Source organism: Coptis chinensis, chromosome 3, assembly GCF_015680905.1.
Source record: "Coptis chinensis isolate HL-2020 chromosome 3, ASM1568090v1, whole genome shotgun sequence".
Classification (NCBI taxonomy): domain Eukaryota; kingdom Viridiplantae; phylum Streptophyta; class Magnoliopsida; order Ranunculales; family Ranunculaceae; genus Coptis; species Coptis chinensis.
In genome coordinates, this window is record NC_141458.1 from 6,980,365 (window position 1) to 6,993,967 (window position 13,603).

Sequence of the window (13,603 nt, forward strand, 5' to 3'; positions counted from 1 at the left end):
AAAAGAAAGTTAGAACTTGTATATATAACATATGTAGATATTCTATATGTATTCAAAGGTAAACCGAAGCACACTTTCGTATAAACAAATCAATTTCTCTTGTCAATTACTCAATTACTTTTCTTATACACCCCACTTTTAAGTACCTACTCCACGATTTGCACTCCACACATTTGCCAAATCACACATTCTGTGTGCCTCTCTCCCCCGAATACCACAATATCATAGCCATCTACGGGCTTTCATACACATATTTCCGGCCTCTTTGGGCACAAAACTTCGGGTCATTCATGGCACATTCAATGAATACCTTAGGTCATTCCATACATTCAAGAAATACCTATCATATCACTAACGGGCCATTCATGGCACATTGATGAATGCCCGGGTCATTCTGCCACATTCAAGGAATACCCAATCCTACATTCCCGTACACTCAAGGAATCAACTAACCCATGGCGAATACCTTAGTTCCTCTTTAGAGGCGATCCATTTACAATCACGGTCATTCATGGCACATTGATGAATACCGGGTCATTCATGGCACATTCAATGAATACCCTTATATAACACTAACGGGCCATTTATAGCACATTCAATAAATGCCCACCTAACATATGACATCATTAGTCATAAAACTCAATTCCAAAACTTGAGGCGTGGAGAGTTCTAAAAGGGTGCGGTAAGTTTTGTTTATGCATTATTGAACTTTATTGCATAACTTATTTAGAGAACGAAGGAAAAATCTTGATTCAATTATTTTTTGGTTTACGCGTTATTAATTTCATGAATGTATAAGTGTCATAACGTTGTGTATCGTAAAAGACTGAAAAATCACAAAGCAGTAAATACACGTACACAAGTATATTTATAAAGGTCCTAGCCTAAGTCAAACATGCTAAAAGTCCTAGACTTACCCTAATAGACTGAATCATAATTTTAAGAAAAAGTCAAATTTTCGGGTCAATTGGTCAAAGTCAAAGTCAACTCTGGTCAACAGCCAACCTTGGTCAACCATGCCTAAACTCCAAAAACCCAAAAGCCCAAAGCACTAGGGCCCATAGTCTAACTTAAGTCAAAAAAATAAAAATCAAAAAGTTAAAGCCTAAGCCCAACCCACGATTTTCGGGCCCAATCCCAAATCAGACTTTATTGTTCATCTTCTTCACTCTTCTCCTCCACCACCAGCAGCCAAATTTCCGGCCACCACCATCTCCCTTCTCCCTCATATCGGTTTAACTTCTTTTGAAAAACCAAACCACTTTAATAAACGCCAAAACCTCAACTCTTGAATTTAACATCTCGCCCAAAACTAGATCTGAGACAGAATTCCCGCCGCCATTAATGCCATTTCCAAGCTTTTCCTAAGCTTTAATAGCACCTATTAACAGCACCCATCCCAATCACAGTTTGATAATTCAACAGCATACACCACACAACAACAAAACAGTTCGAATAGTTTCTTGGAGGATGGGTGTGCGCCATTAATGGTCGCTGTTTGGAGCTTTCCACGGCACTTCATGACCTCTCCCCGAATCTACACTCAATCCCTGGCGACAATCAATTCGCATACAACCCAAAACAACTACCATACAAATTCAATACCACAATAAAAAGAGTTCAAACGAAATCCTAGGCGATTTGTTTGTTGGGCATCTGTAGCCATTGCTTGACACACAAAACTTTACCAATACCATTTCATAGTCTCGCAAATCAATATGATTAACATGTTTATCAATTCACGAGAAAACAACAACGGAAGAATATCTGAGAACAAAAAATACTAAGTGGAAAACTAAGTTTTTCTTCGTACCATAAAGCTGTAAAACTCAAGGTGAGGTGAAATAGAAAAAAAATATGACTACTCAGCGTTTTAAAACCGAGCGGCTTCCTAAGAGAGAAACCCGAAAGCCCAACGCGTCGTCTAAACGGCCTGGCTGGACGATCTTTCTTGTTCAAACCCCCCTTTTTTTTTCTCTCAGTAAAACTCTCAGTTTTTTTTTTTTTTTCTAAAACTCTCGTTTTGTTTTTCCCTAAAAACTCTACGTGAGAAACTCTATTTTCTAGTTTTTAAAAACTTCTAAAAAATAAGGATAACTCTTATCTAGTTATTTACGGGCTTTTATCCGTAACTACTGGATATCCTATATCTATTTATCTATTACATTATTATTATTATTATTATTATTATTATTATTATTATCTTTATTATTATTAGGAAAAATAAAATAAAAGACGGGGTGTTATATAAACCGTAAGTAATAGACTATTAGTTGATAGAGGGGGTGGGGAATTTCCCATCTCGCTATCAGTTGATAAATAGCCCGGGCTACACTTGAAAACACGTCTGAACAAAAAAAATGTTCGAACGTCACTTGGAGTGTCGTCCCTATTTATTTCTAAAGTCATAATTTGAATTTTTTTTAACTTGGACGACACTTGAAGTGACGCCCCTTTTTAATTAAAGAGAGACGTCACTTTAAGTGTCATCCGAGTTTAAAATTGAACTTTTTTACACTTCTCCATTGGAAACAATAGAGAGTGAATATTTATGGGTTATACAATAAATTACAATTGGAATTGTAAAATCCTAATAACACCTAGGTAGAGCCTATGTAGAGTTGTAATTTTACACCCTCCATTGGAGATGCCCTACGTAATCAATGGAGCCAGTAACCCATAAAAGGGTCGCGTTCCAACCCTATACACACGTCCACTTGTACAAAACCCTCAGATACTCCGAGTCCAGTATATCATTACCTTCACACAACAAAACACAGAGAAAAAAAAAAATTCCCTAGAAATAAAATCATTTATCAGTGAAGGCTACAGACAAGAAGGTCCTCATTTCATCAAAATAATTAAAAATAAAATAAAATGTGGAGAAGGTTTATTTCAAATCAAGTCCAAACCCGAACTCGATCAGATCTGAAACATTTCAATCGATCTGTTTCAATCGCAAAGCACCATATCTTGAACCACCAAGCTTCTTCATCACCACTTTATTCACCTTTCCTAACAACTTCTTCTTATGCCTTCTCTCGCCAATTCAGCTCTGATTCCGGTAAGTTTTTTTTTTTTTTTTCGTCATTATTATTTGGATTGAAAAATGTGAGTGATTGATGTGGGTTTTGTTGTTGTGGTAGATACTGGTTTGTCGGAAGGGAAGAAGAAGGTTGAAGATGTAATGCCTATTGCGACTGGACATGAGCGAGAAGAGCTCGAAGCTGAACTCGAGGTGAATTCTATGTTTTGATTGTTTTTTGGGTTGTATGTTATTATTTTTTTTTTATAAATGCCGAGAGGTTAACATTTTGTGTGTTTTGATTGATTTTAGGGACGAGACCTTTTGGATATAAATCATCCAGTTGGTCCTTTTGGTACTAAGGTCAGTGGTTTTTATTTGGATTTGAAATGGTTATGAAATGTGTCTTGTGTGAATTGATTGTAGAATTTGGTTTGGAGAGAAATTAAAACGTGGTTTTGATTTTTCTGTCGTTTTCAGATAATCCTAAAGTTAGTAGATTACCGATGAAATGCACAAATAGGAGTTTTAGTGAGGAGTGAATTAGATAAGATTTTGGATAATGCCCTAAAGAAACGAACAATATATAATTTCTAAACAAATGCCCTCAGGATTTTCAAGGTAATGAATTCAGGTCATTACCATGTACTCTTAAGGTAATTGAACAAATAATCGTTTATATCCTTGCTACAACATAAGTATGATGTTAGTTTTAGGTGGGATTGAAGTTTTTAATTGCGGGTGATCTTACATTGTCTCGTTAGAGATTTTCATTGCTGTGTAGCTTTTGTAATGTGGTCTTTATGTTTTACTTTGAGCCTCTTTGATAACAGACTGACTAGTTTTCTTATTCGGGTATGATCAAGTCTTCCTATCATCCTATACGTGCTTGTTTGCCTGGTTCCCCCTCCCACCACCCATGTAAAAGAATGAAATAAAAAGAAAAGAAGAAAGGCTTGTTTTTCCTAAAGAGTTAGCAAGTTGACTATTTGCGTATCAGTTATGGGTATTTGGGATATATTGTGTTTTTGTTGGTTGCATTGTATAGAGATCTAGGATAAAAACTCAAAGGTTTCTATTATTTAACAAAGTTTTAGTAGGATTCCATGTGCAAAACCTCATTTTAACATATTGACGCCCATAGATTTTTTTTTCTTCACGAAATTGTCAATGTCAAATGTTAGACTTGTTTGGATTGATGAGAAAAATGTACTTTATCGAAAATATATCTTGGCTCACAGATGTTAATGCATCTGGCCTCAAACCTGTATAAGCCCATGGCAACATGAGGGTCGGCCTATTGACTATTGATTTGGGGCCATGTACAAGTCCATCGAGATGGCAAGAGACAAGGGTCAAATATTAAGGACCACATTAATTTGCGTTGCGGCATGTAAAGAGGCTCAATTTATGATTTTAAATTGGTATCTTGAACCCATACCCATTCGCACTCCATGCTCCTAGTGTGGACATAGATGTCTGCTACCAAATGACGTGTAACTACATGTTCTTGTGAAGCAGTTCTCTCACAGTACTTCTGATATGCATGGTTTTCCATAAATTCTGTTTGTAGGAAGAGCCTGCAGTCATAAAGTCCTACTACGATAAAAGAATAGTTGGTTGTCCCGGTGATGAAGGCGGTAAGTCCTAGTGGTTTTGGTTAATTCTTTATACACTTCCCAGTTTTTCTTTGGCTGCTGTCAATTTTAGTTTAACACACTGCTGAGTACAAGGTGCTAACCATGGTACTGGAAACACGTCTTACATTTGCAGAGGATGAGCATGATGTGGTTTGGTTCTGGCTCGAGAAAGGGAAGCCACATGCATGCCCAGTCTGTGATCAGTATTTCACGGTAAATCGTCATTACTCTTGAAGTCTCCATGAGTACTAAAAATTGGCCTTCTAATATTGGAATTCATGCAGTTGCTTACAGGATTGGCTTGAACTTTATTGACAAACTATTGTTGTTTTACAGCTTGAAGTGGTTGGACCAGGAGGACCTCCAGATGGACATGACGATGACGATGACGATCATCATCACTGAACTGGCTCTTCTCAACAGAAATTATTTTGGTCATCTGAGACTTTGTCTGCTATAGGTTGTAGTTCTATAGGTTGTAGTTCAAAACAACAATGTTTTTGTTTGCTTTCTGTTGGGTTTTGCGGTTATTTTGTCCGATGAAAATTCTATTTTCATGGCCTGGTCACAAGCCATTGGACCTATGGATTCTCTTAGCCTTCTTTAGTGAATCATCAAATAATTGGTGGCTACAGTTTTATTCTTTAAGGAACATTGAATGTTTTGGGGTTGGAAAGAATCAGAACAAGGGTTTTAAATTTCAATGATAAAGTCCACGGACAGATGGATTTGGAGGCCTGAAAGGCTGACACCGCTTGTCTTTTTCTGTTAATAACATGATTGATTTATTTTGCATTCATTTTGCTATATCTGAATAAGGTTAGTGCTCAAACTACTGAGATTGGATATTAAGTAAGAACTTTAGATTCGCACCCAAATCAAGGACATCAGTGGTGATCCTCAAATTTAGCTCAAGATGCTGACTCTCAACTCTGAAGCGCATGAACAATTTGAATTGAATGGCAGTTCTAAATGTTACTCAACTAGCTGAATGTGGGGGGTGGTTTTTGAGATATGTTTTTGAGTATGGGATTTGGGAACTCACTAAATTGCCTTTGATGCGTCTATCTTACTAACCCTTCACGTATTTAACCTTTCGAGCAGCCAAAACAAAGTATAGATAATTTTGATCGTCATTAAAGCATAGAATTCGCTCCGCCCACGGTTTTGGCCCAATCTCTCTCTCTCTCTCTCTCTCTCTCTCTCTTCCTTCCCTTGTCCATCTCTCCGAAGAGTACCCATCCCATCTTTCGACTATTCGAATCCGGTAAGTTAGTTTTTCTTCTCGTTCTATTACTTTGTTTAATCTAACTACTTCAGTTTTCATTATAAGTGTAAACTCCAAAGAACGAACCCTCATATCTAATGCCTGTTTTTGTTTGTTAGAGGATGGTGATTTTATACTTGACTCATTTAGATTTTCAATAACAATCATAGGGTTTTTTTGTGGCGTGCCAGTTACAATTACAATCGCAATTAGATTTGATACTCCGAGAGTTTTAATTTGATAATCATATGCTTTAACTATTATTGTACATTAAGTTTTTTTTTTAGCTCTTGGCACGAATTTCATTGTGCTTTATGGGTAATTTGGGAGAAAACTTGTTGTTTCTTTATTCTCGAGTTCCTTCTACTTATATTTCGTTATTCTCGATTGCTGCACTTGGTTTCTGATTGATGTATTACGAGTTGAGTGAGTGTGAGTGTGACAAAAATAATATACCAGGTGCTTAGCTTAATGCTCTGGATCTATTTGCTTCATATTGGCTCAGAAATAAAATGTAATTGATTCTATAAATGATCAATGGTGTGATTGGTTGCGGAGAGTCTTAGTAATGCTCTAATGTTGATCTTGTTCAGAGCATATGTTTTGGTTAAAAAATAGTTGGGTATGGTTGTTATGTTAGTGGGTCATCTTTATATTTGAGGAACACTAAGCATCTTTCAAGGAAATTTTTTAGAAGTACTTTTGCATGCAGAATACTCCTGATATGTTTTACACTTGTCCCAACCACTCACCGCAAATCTATCTATGACTCTCACGAGATCTGTTGCTATGAAGGTTTTAGTATTCTGTAGGACTTGTAGTGATTATTCTAACAGAATTACTTAATTGCTTTTCAGACTATTGTTTGTGCTACCATGCTGTGTATTTTTTACTATTTTTTCGATCAGTTGGTGTAAATGAGAATATGGACAAGTGAAGCCAATTGATATACAAAAATAGATTTGTACTTACTCAAAATTTCTATTCTCTTTGAAATGTAGGGTTGGAAGACTCATTTCCGGTTAGAGCAAACGCTGGTACCAGATACAAGAAGTGGAAGGAGGCCATGGCATTTATGACAAGCGTAAGGAATTTGAGGAGTAAGCTCCCAGCCGTGTTAACGAGAACTTGTCTTGTTCATTCTCATGCCACAAGCTTTGGATTCAAAGATGTACCAGAAGAAGACAAAAGCAGATTGGTTGGTAATGTCTTCAGTAGTGTTGCTTCAAGCTACGACCTAATGAATGATTTGATGAGCGGTGGATTGCATAGATTATGGAAGGATAGGTTAGTTTCTGAATTGCATCCTTTTCCTGGAATGAAACATCTTGACGTGGCTGGTGGGACGGGGGATGTTGCTTTCCGAATTTTGGATGACATCAATAGCATCAGTCGTAGAGCTGTAAAATATGATCCTGCAGATAACTTGAATGATGAAACTCAAATATATGTATGTGACATTAACCCAAATATGTTGAATGTTGGCAAAAAACGTGCTATAGAAAGAGGACTTGGAGAAAGCCACTCGCTCGTATGGGTGGAGGGAGATGCAGAAGCCTTGAGCTTTGATAATAGTTCGATGGATGGTTATACCATTGCCTTTGGTATCAGAAATGTGACACACATTGAAAAAGCCCTTGCAGAAGCCTATAGAGTATTAAAGCGAGTGGCAGATTCTTATGTCTTGAACTCAGTCATGTAGATATACCTGTCTTTAAAGAATTATATGATTATTACTCATTTTCAGTCATTCCAGCAGTTGGTGAGTTGGTTGCTGGGGATCGCGATTCTTACCAGTATCTAGTGGAGAGTATACGTCGATTTCCTCCCCAGCACAAGTTTGCAGCTCTGATTGCAGATGCAGGGTTTCAGAAAGTTCAATATGAAAATATGGTGGGTGGTGTGGTTGCCATTCATTCTGGTCTGAAGCTTTAGGCGGTGCACGTTGTGGCAGTAAGGGATTTCATCTGTTCACGTTTACTATGAATTCTGCAGTACATCAAGTTAATATCTTGATTCTTGAGTTCGATTAGATTTCATTTGTACTGCCAAGTTTTGTATTCCTTTGCAGCACTAGGTGTGTAATTTCTGGTGGCTATTTTATAGTATCTTTTGGGATTGAGAATAATGATACGATAACAACATCTTCATTGTTTTTTTTTTGTTGTTGCCCAATTTTGTAAGTAGCTTGCGTCTCATATTGTTAAATGACTTTCATTTGCACGTATATTGCCATTATCAGAAATCTCCCAGAAAATAAGTGTAATTGCATGAGGAATGCCTCGGACGCTGTAATCTCTTACCGTGGATAATTTTCATGTCAGAGGCAAAGCTTGTAAGCAGAGAGGGCATTGGGGCATTAGAGTATTTTGTCGTTGGAGAAAATTTCCCTTGGAGTTTTTGTAAGATGATTAAGGTAAGTGAAATGTAGAAGGGAACTGAGATGAACATAACTTACTCAACTAAAGTACAAGCGGCAAAATAATCGAGAAGCAGCAGTTACAAAAAGAGATTAGATGAAGAACACCAAATATTTGTTTCACCCCCTTTACTGCAGTTGGAGGCTTGTTTCTCTTGATTTATGGTTGAGCAAAAGTTTGCAAAAGTGTCGGAGAATTTATTTCGCTGTAATTCTTTTGTAGTTGTATACTCTAACGTTACACGGTCGAAGGGATTCTAAAATCTAAACCTCCACGAAAACTTGTCCAAACGAAAACTTGTCCAATACAAAATTTTGCAATGTAAAGTGTCAAGAATACTACTTCTTACTTCATGCAAAGATTATACACAATTACGATTAAATTTTACTTAGCTTCAGTATAATTGGTGGCTATAGAGTGTACTTCCCCAGTTTCCCTTGACCAACCCCATCGATTTATGGTAGGATTTGTTAATTAGATACCTTTCTGAAAGTATTTCCCATTTCCCAGAATACCTTGATTTTAACACATAATTTAAAAGTCCTTAGCTGTAGTACCAAGCAAAACAGACAAGACAACGTTTAACTGATATATCAAGCATATCCATAGCTGCAAAACATGCAGGAGTAACAAAATGAAGTGAACAACTTAGAACATTTGCTTATTCAATTGGCACCAAAACAATCCTTTTAAGACCAACAAAAACTTCCTAAACTTCCTCACCGCTCCCGTCTGCACCTGCCTCCATGGCCGCCCTCAGCATTCGCTCTCTGTTTTGCGCTTGCCTTTCTACTCCAACCATCCACAACCCTACAGAAGTTACAAATAAATAAATAAAGATATATTAGTTAGCAAAGAAGTCAATCTCCATGGATCTACAACTTTAGAAAGGTATTTCACTTTCTTACATCAAGGGATTTGAAAAAAAGGGTAAGGAGAAAGAATAGAAAAATTCGTAGAAGAGTATATTGATATGGAAATGTGTACTGTAATACCAGTTCAAAGTGAAATAAGAAGGCATACCTACAGCACTCCCAAGGGCACAGAGCCACAAAAACCTACCAGACCATTTCTCTCCAATAACACCTCTTCCCATCTTTGATTGCCGAAATGCAACAGCGTCAAAATGAAATATGAAGTGACCTACAATATTTTGGAAGATATTACTTTTCACCTGGCTTTATTACTTCCATGCCCAAAAACAGGGTTTCAAATTGAAATACTTGGGTTGGGTGAAGGATTGAAACCACCTTTTGGTAATTTACCCACGTATTTATTTGGTAATTAACAGAAAAGGTTGCAGATTTGATTGAGGAATATGAAATTGAAAAACAACACCCACAAGAAAACAATTCAATGTTAACTTAAAATTTCACAAGTAAAATAATTGTAAGCACGACAGAGAATTCTCATCTCAGTTTACAGTACTTTACACGCACACGGCGTCATATGAAATGATGTGTGACAGACAATCACGAGGTGTGTGTGTCTAAACACTATAATTGATTAATCCAATAATTTGAGAAGGGTAAAAACGTTTGGAGGGAACGTGAATGGAAATAAGAATGTAAGAAAGGTAAGCTTCAAAAGAGGACGTAGAAGGAAACCAGTATATTGTGAAGGGTAATTTTTGGCAAAAAAAAGGCAATGTCTATCATTATCGATTTTGGGTGCATTCATGAGCGGCTTTATGAAGCTTCATTCTTTTTGGATCCTATCTTCTATCGAACGATCAGTTGATGCTTGGGCAAAGTAGTACTAGGATGGGTGAACTCCTGGGAAGTCCTCGTGTTCCACCCCTCTTTGTGAATTACCCAGCAAAAAAAAAAAAAGGTCCAAAGGGCAGCCGAGCCGATATCCGCCCACCCCCACCCCACCGTTCTCTCATTAAGAAAAGTTAGATGAGATCTAGGAAAATACCTAAAACGGGCCGTTAAAGAATACACAGTTGCTAACAATTTCTCAGCATTGTTGCTACTTCTCCAACTCCTTGATCTCATTTTTAATACTCTCAAGTCTCAGGAAGTAAACTTAGTGCGAAGTCCAGAAATGCCAAGTGCAAAAACAATATGGCTTCTAGTCCATTCTTGAATTACTAACTGAGTATTAGGATCAAACTTAGAGGCACATGCGCATAGCCACCCTAATAGACCCCTCTAGTTCCTTTACTTCAAAAATGGTACCACAGTTCCACACATTGAGAATTTGAGATTAACATAAGCGCTCTTATGCAAAATCGCAATTTAGCAGGACCAAATACAAAATTTAGCTCACACTATTAGTGGACTAAGAAGAAATGTACATACCTTGACAGAGTTCCCTTTTCCTCGGCAAATAACTTCCCTGAAACGAAATGAAACAAGTGAGTGATCAAACACCCAAAAAAAAAAAAGTGCTCCTGTTTCAGTATTTCTTACAACAAGTTAAGTTAAAATGGTGTGCAGAGCAGAAAACAAACAGAAGAAGAATATATATACGGGGAGGAGGGTTGCTAACAACCAACTCTCTTGGAGTTGAACAAATGCAACTGTTCTACACTGTTTTGTCTTATTATCTCATGTGACTTGGGTAACCTTTCGTATTGGGCCTTGCTAACCATGGGCTGGGCCACATTACTATCATGGGCGACCCGTTGATTACGAAGAACAACTTACATTCGTAGGGAAGAGTAGCAAGGTCATACAAAATTTACTGCAAGAATTTGATACGACTCAAAAATCCCTGAGGATTATGCAAGTTTGAAATGTTGGAAATAGATGAAGAAGTTCGACTATTTTCGTATAAGCCTTTCTCTAATACTGTACAACGGTAGGAAAACTTAAGAATTTGAGTCTAATGGTTAGCCACCCTTTATCCCTATTCCTCAATAAAGACAGTGGTATGAGGATAGAGAGTAGGTTTGGTCGGTTTGAACCATCCTACGTTCAAGTTCTGGCAAAAAAAAAAAAAAAAAAAAAAAAAAAAACCATTCGGCGCCACTTCAACCGGTATGAATGAAAACTCACATTTTGTAAAAGACGAAACTGCCCTTGTGCCCTTTAACCCGAAATTTTTGTTCTTCCTCAAATTTAATAGGATACATCCGTAATAAAATAGAAGTAGTAGGGGTAGTGTAGTAATTCACCATTCTCATAATTACCATATTATCGGTGGGGGACACTTTCTGAAAACCACTTCACTTCAAATGGCGGTTTGAAATTGCATATTGATTATTGCGCCACTTGAAGTGGTGGTTTGAGTTTTACAAACCACTCCACTTCAAGTGGCGTGGAATGCACTCTCTATTCCTCCATTTCACTCTACATATATATGGAGTAAAATAGAGATGGGGGGCAATGACCACCGCCACTCCCTCCAGTTTTAAAGGAATGGGATGCCATTGCACCCGACCTTAGGGATCCCCGCCAAAAACTATTGGGCTTAGTTTTTCGTCACAATAATCCTGGATAAAAACAATTTATAAGGCACATCAAAAGTTCTCTGGTTCAACCATATTATCCTTAGGGCACTTAAAAAACAACTAAAACAATTAAAGATGAAGTATATAATTTGACATTGTAGTCCCGACCAGTATCATTCAATCAAAATTAACAATATTTTTTTTCCAATAATCAATTAAATTTAACTAGAGTGGTAACACAACGTGCTACACTTTCATATAACACGGACCAATATAAATTTGACGCGTCAACAAGGCATGCACCTTAATAACTAGAATAACCGGTTACTGATAGAGAAAATAGACAAAATAAATTCAAGAAATTGGCGCCCTCCACCACCGGTTGACCGCCCATCCTCTTCTTTGTTTGCAATTCCGGCAACCAGCGCCGCCACCATCTTTTTTGTGTTTGTACTTCCGGCAACCAACGCCGCTACCATCTCTTTCACTAATAAAGACTTAATCATATTCTCTGAAAGGATTTATCTAGGAATAAAAAACATCCCAAAAAAATTGCAACAAAAAATTTACAAACTAATCATAAATCAAAATAGATTTTTTAAATGTTGTTTAAAGTTTTTAGATAAAAAATCCGATAAGTTTCTTAAGTTGTAATCTGACTTGAGTTCATCGAGGAGTTATGTGTGCTCTGCTCTGTCAGAGTTCTATGCTGAGTTCTGTCAGCGGTGTTTGGGCCTTGTACACACCTCATAGCAATAGCCCAGTAATTGTTATTTCACATGTTTGTTTTGTTTACGTTGTCTATATAAAGGCTAGGTTGGGTTTTGAGAAAATGACTTGTATGAATTTTGAGTTATAATACGAATAGAGATTATTCTATTCATTGTTGCGAGGGTTGAGTGCTACTTGAGTCTATCACCCTGCATAAAGTTGTTATCCACATAGGGTTGAGTGCTACTTGAGTCTATCACCCTGCATAAAGTTGTTATCCACATAGGGTTCCTTTATTGGGTTGTGTTATATAGTGAGTGTAACACCTTGTGTTACATTATAATTTTCCATTTAACGATTGAACATCATCATTAAGTTGGCTATTGTTGAAACTTACATTAAAGTCGAGATTGAAACCAATTTTTTCAAAGAAACTATGTAAACTTTAATCTGGTTAGAGAAAAAAAAGGAGTAATCAATGAAATATATTGCAATTTTGATTATGAGTTTATTGCAAAAGGAGAATGGGAGAAATGTAGAATCGAATAATCAAAATCTCAATAGAAAGAAAAAGGTGAAGTCCCCAAACAAAAGCTTTCTGCTTGCCAGGTGTTAGTGTGTTTAGTCGCTGGATCTAAGCTATTGTGTGGTTAGGGACGTGAGTGAAATTATGTGTCAAACATATATGTCCTTTGATCTCGACTCAACCAACAGACGAGGGCGTATCCAGGAATTTGTAATAGGGTGGGATGGAGTAACCATATCCGAAAATGTTGTTTATCATCTTCATCACCTTTTGGACATGTCAGCAGTTTACCTTGTCAGCAATTCACAATATCAGTATTTAGTAAGTAGAAAAGTAGCATGTTGCAAGGAAAACAGTTTATGCAGTGTACTCTCCCAATTTTCCTTGCTAGAACCACCACGCGAAGGCAAGAAGAAAGGACTTTTCTCCATAAGACAAAGTAATCAAACTTTCTCTCACAAAGACACAAACTAACAAGGAAGAAGTGCGTAAATAACAACAATTATGGAATCACAAAGTACGAATATGGCGCAACTATAATTAGTGCCGACTTTTTGCTGGAATAATTTGTGCTGACTGTGATTACACAATAATTATATTCCAAAGCAATCAAC

The 13,603-nt window shown here is 37.1% G+C and overlaps 2 protein-coding genes and 1 pseudogene across 4 annotated transcripts; 2 read left to right on the top strand and 1 right to left on the bottom strand.

The window, feature by feature from the left end:
- The first annotated feature begins 2,593 nt into the window (after window positions 1-2,593).
- Window positions 2,594-5,416, top strand: LOC147507613 (cytochrome c oxidase subunit 5b-1, mitochondrial-like). The gene is made up of 6 exons (XM_086600334.1): window positions 2,594-3,064; window positions 3,147-3,238; window positions 3,338-3,388; window positions 4,599-4,665; window positions 4,799-4,878; window positions 5,002-5,416. The coding sequence occupies exons 1-6, from the start codon at window positions 2,878-2,880 to the stop codon at window positions 5,068-5,070; spliced, it is 546 nt and encodes a 181-aa protein (XP_086456460.1). The 5' UTR covers window positions 2,594-2,877; the 3' UTR covers window positions 5,071-5,416.
- Window positions 5,417-5,788: 372 nt separating this feature from the next.
- On the top strand, window positions 5,789-8,089 carry LOC147507614 (2-methoxy-6-polyprenyl-1,4-benzoquinol methylase, mitochondrial pseudogene; annotated as a pseudogene). The gene is made up of 2 exons (XR_015217718.1): window positions 5,789-5,932; window positions 6,934-8,089. The product of XR_015217718.1 is annotated as a 2-methoxy-6-polyprenyl-1,4-benzoquinol methylase, mitochondrial pseudogene (transcript).
- Window positions 8,090-8,872: 783 nt separating this feature from the next.
- Window positions 8,873-10,866, bottom strand: LOC147507615 (uncharacterized). 2 transcript variants are annotated; one of them, XM_086600337.1, is made up of 4 exons: window positions 10,770-10,866; window positions 10,659-10,695; window positions 9,376-9,495; window positions 8,873-9,162 (listed from the first exon to the last, which is right to left on the bottom strand). In XM_086600337.1, the coding sequence occupies exons 3-4, from the start codon at window positions 9,446-9,448 to the stop codon at window positions 9,062-9,064; spliced, it is 174 nt and encodes a 57-aa protein (XP_086456463.1). In that variant the 5' UTR covers window positions 9,449-9,495; window positions 10,659-10,695; window positions 10,770-10,866; the 3' UTR covers window positions 8,873-9,061. The 2 variants fall into 2 exon arrangements, with proteins under 2 accessions (XP_086456463.1, XP_086456461.1); XM_086600335.1 differs by having other exon boundaries at window positions 10,659-10,792.
- Window positions 10,867-13,603: the final 2,737 nt, after the last annotated feature.

Coding starts and splice junctions, on each gene's coding strand:
- LOC147507613 (XM_086600334.1), top strand. CDS start 2,878: ATGTGGAGAAGGTTTATTTCAAATCAAGTCCAAACCCGAACTCGATCA. Junction 3,065..3,146: donor CCAATTCAGCTCTGATTCCG/GTAAGTTTTTTT, acceptor TTGTTGTGGTAG/ATACTGGTTTGTCGGAAGGG. Junction 3,239..3,337: donor AGCTCGAAGCTGAACTCGAG/GTGAATTCTATG, acceptor GATTGATTTTAG/GGACGAGACCTTTTGGATAT.
- LOC147507615 (XM_086600337.1), bottom strand. CDS start 9,448: ATGGGAAGAGGTGTTATTGGAGAGAAATGGTCTGGTAGGTTTTTGTGG. Junction 9,163..9,375: donor TGCCCTTGGGAGTGCTGTAG/GTATGCCTTCTT, acceptor TAACTTCTGTAG/GGTTGTGGATGGTTGGAGTA.